Source organism: Solanum dulcamara, chromosome 4 (assembly GCF_947179165.1).
Source record: "Solanum dulcamara chromosome 4, daSolDulc1.2, whole genome shotgun sequence".
NCBI lineage: Eukaryota > Viridiplantae > Streptophyta > Magnoliopsida > Solanales > Solanaceae > Solanum > Solanum dulcamara.
Window position 1 is genome coordinate 10,502,552 of NC_077240.1, and position 11,492 is coordinate 10,514,043.

The window sequence follows — 11,492 nt, forward strand, 5'->3', positions numbered from 1 at the left end:
GTTCGTTTATTATTGTTAATTTAGAACAATACACTCCCAACTGTATAGTGTTGTAGATTATTCACCATTATTTAATTCTCCACCTCTTTTAAATTAGGCATAATACATAAATATGTCCTTTAACTTGCCCTTGGCCGAGATCTATGCCCTTCAACTTTGGGTGTGTACAAGTAAACACTTAAATTTGTATAAAGTTAAACAAGTAGACATAAGCGTCCTACGTGGCATAGTACACTTAAGATGCCACATAGGATGTTGCACAGGGCGTGAATTGTCACATAGGACGCCAATTAGGATGTGTGTGTCTACTTGTTCAATTCTATACAAGTTTAAGTGTCTACTTGTGCACAGTCAAAGTTGAAGGACATTAAAGGTCATATTTATGTATTACAACAACAACAACAACAACAACCCAGTGAAATCCCACAACATGGGGTCTGGGGAGGGTAGAATGTACGCAGACCTTACTCCTACCAAGGTAGGACGGCTGTATTATGCCTTTAAATTGTGTTTTAAAATTAAAAATCACTAGATAATATCTCAATTCTCAACAGAACGTTTTCAAATTTTACAGGTTCATGTGGCAACTACCCTTCAGCACTTTTAACGTATGAGTTCACTGATAACTAGACTTCTTGTGCATCAATGTTTGACAGTGAACTAGGGGACTTATGTATGTTAAATACCCTTCTATTAAATCTCTTTTCTTATTTTGGATCATGTCAAATCCTTCACTAAGAATTTTAGTTTTATACAAAATACCAGTAGTAAAAAATTAACAAGAGAAAGTTACTTCAGGAAAATAGGCTGATAGTTATGAAATTATCAAATTCTGAGGTCTACGTTTGTACATACCAAATGTAGTTTGGAGCAATAAGATTTGCAATTCCACAAGGTTGAAACAGTGCTCGTGGAAAAACATCACTGCAAAAGTCTACACATGATTGAACATTTTTTTTTCTTATGTTTACCTCTTTTAGCAAGAGACTTGCGAAGAATAAGCATTATTTCATTCATAAGATATCATAGAACCATTATCACTAATATAAGACGATTAAAGAGTCCAATAGCTTCAACACTTAATTCTTTGTTACCCTTGGAACAAGGATGCAGTGGGTGCGCTGAACAACGGGCTCTGTAGACCAACACTATATTCTGGTTCATCAATGGCGTATAAAGTTTCAACCATTTACTAATCTGACAGAAATCTGTGTAACCAAGCACTGCAGATAAAGAGGCAAACCACTAGCTTGAACTTTGCCATTAACATTATGATGTTATTTATACCCCCACAGCACAGAAACAAGAGGACACCACAGTCCCACCACACAAATTCATGGCCATCAGAAAGGGATCATTTCATGGCCACGAAACAGTTTTGAATCTGCCAAATTGACAAGACTCCAACCATTATAGATCGTTTTCGCAAAACATACATAAATTGGGTTCATTCATAGTAATCACAGTTCTCATCAAAACAGCACAAGAAATTCATGACCGATTCTGGGACGGCATCCTCTCAGACCCATGCCTTGGGCGGAAGCTGCCAGATCGGCCACCATTATCAGATCCAGCACCTGTGTGATGAAATGGCCCCCAAATAGGATCTCTGTCAACCTGACTCAAGGGGAAGGCAGGCAAGTGTTCCCGTTCCCAAGCATGATATCTGTTAGATACTGGATTTTCAGCTTCTTGAAAGTTTCTTCCTGAAGAACCTGAAGGATAAAAGTAGAAGCCACCAGCCTGATCAGATGATGAGGCAGCTGGCCCCACTTGAGCCAACCCTCTATGATTGCTGGATCGTCGAGTAGCAGACATAACAGGAGTGCGTACAGCTGGTGAACTACTTGGTTGCTGAAAATATGCTTGAAGAGCCTGAACACGGTCACGAGCCCGAGCTACACTTCCAGGATAAGGAGGTATCATTGGTGAGGCGACTGAACTTCCAGCTCTGGCAGCAGAACTGCAAAAGCGATGCACATCAAAATCCAAATATCAGTACAAAAACAACATTACTCCCCCACTCCCAACCCCCAAGTAGTGGGGGAAAATACAGTAAAATGCAAAAACAACAGTAACAAAAAAGCTAAGTTTGTTTACTCTTGGATTTTCCAAAAGGAGCACCACACAATGACTTGATTCAAGTAATCTCAAAGCAGGAGCAAATTGAATGAAAAAACTCAAAAGTCCTTTTTCAATATTTCCTTCCAACTCTATACCCCTTTTTCTTCTTACATTTTAGGCCCTGTACTCCAACCCCTCACTCTTCCTTAACACGTCCTCCCATCCAAAAAGAAAAATAAAAAGGTAAAGGAATGTAGGAGGAACCTTTTTTGTGAGATACAATTGGACCATGTTTAACAGAATTTGATAATTATTTTTAATCAGAAACAAAATAATTGCCTGTGATTCCACATATCATACCCGTGACCAACAAGGAATGGAGGGACAAAAGATCCTGGTCTTGGGATATCAGCATTGGCTCTGGCAACTCTCTGAGTAACAGAGGGAACCGAGGACTGATCAGCAGTACCAACACGACTGTTTGCCATAGGGAAAGAAGATGAATGATGGTCCCAACTATGATAATGCACATCCATTCCTGGGAAAGCATAAGAAGCTGGCATCTCGCTGGGAACGGATGGACTAGTCCAGTGATTGTTGAAATTAGGACCATCATTGATACTTCCACTCGAATTTGAGGATGATGGGTGAATTCCAACATACGCAATATATGGGCATGGATGAGCAGCAGATGATACAGCCGTGTGTTCAGCAAATATAGCATGCTGACCAAGAAGATCGTGATCTACAAAGTAGTAACAGAAACCCTCTCATTATTGAAGCTTGACAAAAAAGATTTACTACACAGCAGTTCGGAGAGTCTGAAAATCTTACATGCACTAGATGAAAGATCTCCTTCGCTGCAAGCATGTGAATTGTAGTGGTCAGAAGAATTATTATTAGAAAATAAAAGAGAAGCAAAAGGCGAAAAATAGGCCTAGACATAACACAAGAAGCAAAATCTACAGCACAGCGAAAGCAAGAGAAGAGGGAAAAAAAACCTTACTCCATCAACAGAAAGAAAGTTGAGGAATAATTCTCATCATTAGCTCATAGCTACTCTTTGTTTTCTTCTGTCTAAATAAAAGGAAACTCAAGGGCAGGCGCATAATGTTTGCTCACCGATTGGCAAGCAGGCACAGAACAGAGAGTATTAGCATCCGCAATTTAACTCTAATGTCACAGGGAACATTAGGATATATGGAAGTCCTATGTATACTCTCCACCCATGCGATACAGCAAGAAGAATTAAAGACGTTGATTTGACCTTTTCATGCTATAAGTTGTAGTGGTGAAAACATTAATTTAGAAATTGAATTAACAAAAGGTAGTTTGATAAGAGTAATCATCGCGTCAAATTTTAAAGTTAATTACTTAAATGAATTTTGAATTTGGAACCTGCAAGAAGTTGTATAATATAATATTATTAGTAGAATGGTGTTAAACACATCATCAAAAACGGAGCGTCGTGTATATTGGAACAGATAGGAGAGTTCAATAATTAATATGCTTAAAGATAAACAGAAGTCCATCTAACATTCTAGCAAAAGCAATTATTACTAACCGTTCTCCTTTAAAAGCAAAAAGATGAATGTATTTGCCTTAATAGAAAAAAAAACAGGACAATAACTTGCTCTCACGCAAACTTGGTCCAGCCTTAGTTGGCTCACATCGAAACTCGGAGGAGCATGACCCAGCTCCTCTATCCTGCTCCCATTTATTAATAAAATGGGGTAATAACGTGCTCTCGCGTGAACTTGGTCCAGCCTTAGATGGCTCACATGTTCGAAACTCAGAGAATTATGAACCCATTCCTCTATCCTGCTCCCATTTAAATATCAGGCTCGTGACAGCGGGTGAAAACTGGTGATATATCCCTATCCACACATGTCTGACTTTCACCCTTACAAACAGCCCTACATTGTTCCGCCCTGCCAGCTTCATCATGTTCAATTACCTTAACAAAAAAGAGATACTTTTGCTCCTATCAAATTAGATATTTTAAAATTCATTCTCCATTGAACCATCCCACCCCAGTTATTCCTTCTTTTATCAAATTTAATATTTTCTTCCATTCATTTTTCCCTCAATCAGCTTACGCTGCACTGGCCCAGCCTCTCCAATCAACCCCACTAAGAGTCACACAGGCCCATCTGAGTAAAGCTTGCACACATGTCGCCCAACCAATTGCAAACCCTAATAACACTAATTGACCAAATGGAACAGTTCTAATAGTGGAAGTACAAAACATATTGCCAATGAGCTTGTATGCAAGCCTCAAGGTCTCAGGTGTCTCCTTTGAGGGACTGTTATGTAGGTACAATTCCAGCTTCAGTCTAGAGAATACAGATCACAGCCAATTCTAGGGACAACATCTTATAGCAAGGTGCCAACTGCAGAGTTAGTGGGAACACTCTCAGTGAAAGAGAGCAGAACATCATCAGTGTCATACTTTGTTCACTTTGATATGCTAATTAATAGTTAAAAGAATTCAATCTTATTTTTCTCTTATATCCTGAACTGACATCAGACCCTACTTATGGGATTACATAGGGTATGTTGTTGTTGTATATGGGCCTATTGTAGCCTCAGCATAGAAGCTTGATCCACTTGAATTGATGCTGAAATCTAAGAGCTTATTATACTCCTTATCCTGACTTGCATCAAATTTGCTAGAACCAAATGAGGCAAAAAAAAATGATAATCACAACGCTTTGCCCATCAAAAAGAAAGCAACAATCTGAAGGCATTTCATACTTCAAGACCCCTGCAAACAATGAGCTACTTAGGCGCTTGAGGCAAATTAGTCCCAACAGCAAACCCATCAACATCTTGAACTCAAACTAGCTAAATAGGCCAGCATTTAGATCTAGGAAGATATAAAATGTTCTATGAATGGTTTACTTCCACCTCACACAATGTATTCAAACTTAACTCAAAACTCGGCCTCAATTAGCATACAAAGAGATGTATTAAAACTAAACTCAAAATTCAAAAGGTAAGACATGATTCTCTACAAACTCCACCTGATGTTCTATACAACAAGGAACTTTATGGGTGCACCAAAAGGATATAATGGATCGGAGACTACTACTCATATGCTTAACCTATGCGGCTCTCTCAGTTCTTGTTAGATAAAAAAATCATCCTGCTTTTAACCCCCTCACCCACCCCACCCCCAGGGGACACTACTAGTCACCACATAGTTATATCTAAAAAGGACCAAACCTTCTATCCTTTTGCTGGTAATATATTTAGCAAGATGGGGAGAGGCAAATTTCATTGACATATCGATATATATATATATATATAAATAAAACCAATATGTCCCCTCTCTTTATCTCTCTTGACAAGGTAAATAAGACAGCACTTGCATAGTGCTGTAATATTTACAATATGCACAGAAGCAAGAAAGCAAAAGTATTTCCCCTCCAACTATGTAGAGGGAAACTGATGAACTCTATCATGGCATCACCAGTATCTCATCTCTATACACACACCAACACATTTCTTACAAGTATATTTTTCTTCACACCAAAATCTACCTCAATTTTTTGTTGATTAGGGAAATCTACCTCCTCCATTAATAGGTCTAACAGAAAGAATTCCAAGCAAATCACTTTAAGCATGTCAGTATTCTCTTTCAAAGACTATATAAGCAGAACAGTGACATTTCAACATTGCCCCACTTGTGTGATCACACTGGATATGTTGTTGTAGTAACATTTCCACATTACAAGCTCCCATAATGAGGCAACATTATTAGTAAAAAAATCACAAAGAGGTTAAAAGACAATCAATCTCAACCCAAAAAGTAAAACTGATATGCTCGGCCCAAAGAAGGCAAAGTAAAAAAGGAAAATTCAGAGTAAAAGCGTTCTTACTCAAAAGATGATGGTAGTCGAGTTAATCCACTAAACGGACACCAGTGAACTCCAAATGACTGCAAAACCACGCACAGGAAATAAGCATTACAACAACAACAGCAACAACCCCCCAGTGAAATCCCACAACGTGGGGTCTGGGGAGGGCAAAGTGTACGCAGACCTTACTCCTACCAAGAAATAAGCATTCAGTAAGTAAAATTTAAATTTGCTTGAAAACAAATGCAACCAACAATAAACAGATCACACAAAGAAAAGAAAGGCAACAGAAAAGCGAAAGCTAAATTTAGGCACTATTAATGCAATAACAAATGTTCATGAGCCAACCAGGAATTTTCTTTTTAATGTTTTCCCTGTTGCAACTGACAGGAGAAATGGAGATTTCTTTGTAGAAGTACAGGAGAAATGGAACTTTACACATGCCATTTGCAGTAGTTTCTTGCTACTAAAAATAATTGGCAACTACATTCGAAAACGAAAAGTCCTCACCAACTTTGTAGCAGTCAGTGTATATATCACAGTTGCTACACTAACAGGCAATGTGTTCTCAAGTGGATGTTCATGATGAGATAATATCAGCAATTATGATGGACCAAAATATGGAGCACCTTTGTCGACAAATCCTAAGACTTATATGGTCTTACAAACCTCGTAACCTGATGGAATTCTTTAGGCAAATTATTCAGAAATCCAGTGTACATTTACCCTATCAATAAGTTGCTGTAGATGACTTTCTAAAAATGTGAAAGATCAGGATATCCCGTGTTATGGATTTTTCCTAATAGTTTCATGAAAGGTTTAGAGACAAACCCAGGTGGACAAGATGTGCATTTAAATAACATATCTATGACACAAATTGTAAATAACACAAACAACTACTTCAGACAGGATATCTTAACAAAAGTCTATCCTATTAATCAGGGGACAATAAGGAATAGAAGCTCCCACGAAAACACTTTAATAGGACGTTTGTATTAATAATAATGTTTATATAACCCTAAATTGTCAAAGCCAGCAAATGCAAACTCATATATCAAAAATATTTTACTCGGATTGTTTAGATTTCTTGGAATACCAAATTAACATTCTACACTCAAAGAACTTCATTTATTCTTAACAAAAAGAGACAAAACCAACAATAGAGGTTTGGGTGACTGAATACAGATATCATGAGTCATGACAAGGAGAAGTGATTAGGCAATACTCTCCAAAATAGACAAAGCATATATAAACAAGAACAGAACTGAAAAGGCAATTGTGAGTCAGATAAGGCATGTCTATCTACTTCTTCAATACTAATCTTCAATCAGTTCCCAGTAGGAGAACCACATCATTCAAATCCACAAGAAACTTATGAAGTCCAGATAAAGGGATGTCCCCAATGTTCCTTATCAGGGGGGAAAAAGGAACAGGAACGTCCAATGAACCTCACATTAAAACCACATAGATCAGAACCTTCAATATATTTTTATAGGTTAGACTGACTAAGATACTGAACAGTAGGTAAGAGATGACTCATATTTACCATTTCAGCGTAGCTCAGATCATATAGGTCTTCATCATGGGCCCAATCATCCATGTTGAAATCCGTTAGGGGACGGCAACCACTTGCATAAAGCCATTGACCCTTCTCAATTTTCCGACAGTTGGGACACTGCATTTGCCCCTTGATGTTAAAGGCAGAACCAATGCAATCTGCATGCCAATTGCCAAAATGGGAATTTGTCAACAAGATGAAATACATCCATTTTCTTCTCATTAAAAATTATTAGAGAGCGTCACAGACAAACGTTACTACACTCAATAGTCCCCTGCTTCTTCGCCCTAACACATTCAACAACAATAATTTTTTTAAAAAATTATTAGAGAACGTCACAAACAAACATTACTACACTCAATAGTCCCCTGCTTCTTTGCCCTAATACATTCAACAACAATAATTGTTGATATCAAAAGGAGAGATTACTACACACAATTCCTACCCACCCCCCTCCACCCCACACAAAAAAAATCTGAACCCAAAATTGATAAGGATCAATAATCCTAAATTTTCCAAAGATCCATCAAGTGATGCTTAATAAAAACAATGGGTTCTGAAAGGAACTTACTAGGAAGATAATGGCTTCCACCATTAAGCAAACTGTAAAATGATATCAAAGAAGTGAATAGTGGATACAAATGGCAGACGTCATATGGTAAATGGAACTGTTAAACATCATATAAACTACAAGATACAGGGTTAGTTTTCGAAAATCAGCTATATTAGCACAACAATCTCCTAAAAGAGAGAGTACAGTAAATAGCCATGCTCCTCATTTCTTCGTCTACTCTGGTTACAATGTTTTTCTTTTGTTAAAAAGAAAATGGTGGCAGACAAGTAGAACTTCAAGTTTGTTGGCCACTTCATGATCCAAAAGACAACTCGGTCCAGATACCATTAACAAATGCAAACATATTTATGTCGGTAAACAGGACACTGGACTTGCTTTGTCTACAATTGAAGATCAGGGAAGCTCCAGAAAAGGCTCACCCAAAAATGTGCTTAAGCACTGAAACAAAGTTTACTTCAGAGTGGACACCTCATCTCACATAGGCATCGCCTTGGTGCAGACACAGAGATGCTAACACGTGCATCTTATTGCCCGTAGACCATCTTCTAAACAAATAAATATAACTACTATAGTGAAAACTGAAAACTTAGTTATTGAGGAACCATTATGAATGGATATGTTAGTAATTAAGTAGAGACAGCACAAAAAAAATTCACTAAACTTGTATTTAGAAACTGTTGAAATGTGTGACTATCTCATCTAAAAGCTTAAGTTGTTAAAGCGAGCACACTTTTCTTTAATGGATAATATGTCTTTCAGCATGCCTGCTCACATGCACCTCAGCCTTGCTATACTTCCTAGCTAATGTGGGGTGTAAAGTAACATAACGGATATGGTCAGATGGTAAAAATTTCTCTTTGCCAGGGATAAAATCTGGGTTCTACTCCACTATATGTACCCCAGATCCTTTCTACAACAACAGAAAACTGATCCCAGTGAGGTTACGTCTGATCTAGTCCCAACGTGATCTTCAAGAATCTAGACGATTAGACAAAAAGATGAAATCTTCTGAGTAGGATTCTGGGATGATTGAATGTCAATCACCTCGACAAACGAGCATGAGAAAGCAATACTATTAACACAAGAAACTTGGATAGCTAAACTACTACGTGCTCTCCAATTTTTGTTACACCTGAAGGGAGCATGTTCTATGACTGATATTGAGAGAAGCAGCCAAAGTGTTGGGTATTATCAAAAAATGAGGGTGATAATATGTTAAAGAGGACAATGAGAAGGAATGAAGTAGAAGAGACAGCAGAAAATCATCAACAGTGACCACAAGAGAAAAGATTGTGCAAATAGTAACTTAATACTAATTCTTTAAAAAGAACAAAGATTGTAGTTTTGTTTATTTCAAATTTTCATAAATCACATTGTAAGTCATAAAAAGAATATGTTGTATCTTAAGATTCAACAGCATGAAGATTCATTCGCTTCTTTTCCTTTTATTCCCTGATTTTCATATTTGATAAGTTAATTCCCTGGTTTTCATCTAAAACCTTCTTCATATACGGAAATCATAGAATTGGCTATGTCTCATGCAATCATATCATTGTAACAGCTACTTGAACCCAGATTTAAGACTCAAGAACTGGACAGGACCAATCCCAAACAAAGAAGTATGATTGAAGTTTTTTTGTTTAGTATCGTAATGTCTAAAGAAAGACTGCATCTTTACAATACAGGCATGATAATCAGTGTAACCTTTGATTAATCAACTTCTTTTTTCTTGCTTTATGGATTGACCTCCTCCTTTCTTGCTCCTTGTAACTTCAAAGTTGTACAAGTACTTCATCTCCTTTAACCTACTTGAATCTTCAATTTTATCAACAGAATTCTGCTAAATCCTTGAAACTGTAATTTTTTTTAACAGTATTCTACTGTACAAAGAACAAATTGATAATTTCTGAGACTGTCTAGCCATTCTTGGTACTTCTTCAATTTAGCTAAGCTGAAATCCAGTACCTTCAACTTCAGCCGCTGAGCTGCTCTAAAACATACACAAGTCACCCAGGCAACTGACGCATGCAATGCCACGCTTTGGAAACTGCTACCCTAAGTAATAAGTAAAGGGAATAATCATCATCGTGTGATGAAGCCCATTCATTTCTATTACCCAGTTGTCGCAATTTTGGAAAATACATGAGGATGAATCCTCAAAGTTTCCACTTACATATCCTTCTATTGGGCGATTGTGGTCTAGATTAGCACAAAACATGCTAGAACCCCTTGTTTAAGTTAGAGATTGCACAAACTTAACCAACAATTCTTCATTAAAATCAAAATTCTGCTCTGCCCAAACGAATAAGTCCAGAAGTCCACAACTTTAGGGATAATCAGATCTCAGACAATCCAAAGCTAAATTTTATTACCAACAAGTTTTTTGCTAACTAACGAAACAAAGAAGTACCAATTACGTTTAATTAATTTAAAAAATTGGTAAACGAACTAACCAAGATGAAATTGATGGCCACATTGGAGCTTAGACCAGGATCTATCCCCATTGTCGGTTACAGCTTCAAGGCAAATCGAACACGCAACCGCCGATGCCTTATCTTCTCCACCACCACCATCTCTTCCTCCTCCGTCGCCGTCATCCGTAAGATCCACATCGTTCAATCCCATAATTTACTGGAAAAAACAACCTACAACTTTTTTTTACTCCTACCTTAATTTACACAACAAAAAAAATCGTAATATTATCTTGATCTTTCTTCCTGAGTGCAAGAAAATGAAGAAGAAAAAAGTATCTCAGATTATTGCGAAAAATAAATTAAAAGCAAAAGGAAAAAAAAAAATAGATGAGAATCCGATTACGAAGGCTAAGCAAAAGGGTGTAGGTGAGATGAAAGGAACTTTGAGGCGTTAGGGGTAGCGGTTTGGGGATAGGTGGGGAAAGAAGATGGATGAGGCTGTACAAAAACTGTGAACCTCTTTTCTTTCTATTTTCCTAATACTTCCTCTCTCTCCTCAGCCCGTTTTACGGACCATATTTTATTCTTTTGTTTTTTGTTTTTTATTCCTTATTGTAGTATCAAAAAATTGACATTGACCGCTTTGAAATCTCAATTTTGGTCAAAAATAATTTAAATTTATATTATTTTTTTACTTATTGAGATTTAACTAACCTTAATATTGATTTTGGTTAAAATACTTATTTTTAAAGAAATTATGATGTGATTTATTGATTTATGTGAATATTTAATTTAATTCATAAATATTTTGGCTTAATCGGAATTCTTTTTCAGCTTTTTTTCTTTTTTATTTCGTGTTGCTTATTGTAGTATCGAAAATTGACATTTGACCGCTTTGAAGTCTTAATTTTGGTCAAAAATAATTTAAGTTTATTTTATTTTACTTATTAGATTTAACTAACCTTAATATTGATTTTGGTTAAAATACTTATTTTTAAATAAATTATGATGATATATAG

At 36.8% G+C, this 11,492-nt stretch overlaps 1 protein-coding gene across 1 annotated transcript; it reads right to left on the reverse strand.

The window, feature by feature from the left end:
• Positions 1-1,230: 1,230 nt before the first annotated feature.
• Positions 1,231-11,038, reverse strand: LOC129886141 (E3 ubiquitin-protein ligase RFI2). The gene is made up of 6 exons (XM_055960692.1): positions 10,513-11,038; positions 7,474-7,643; positions 5,949-6,007; positions 2,899-2,924; positions 2,425-2,809; positions 1,231-1,963 (listed from the first exon to the last, which is right to left on the reverse strand). Exons 1-6 carry the CDS (start codon positions 10,682-10,684, stop codon positions 1,492-1,494), a joined length of 1,284 nt encoding a protein of 427 aa, XP_055816667.1. The 5' UTR covers positions 10,685-11,038; the 3' UTR covers positions 1,231-1,491.
• Positions 11,039-11,492: the final 454 nt, after the last annotated feature.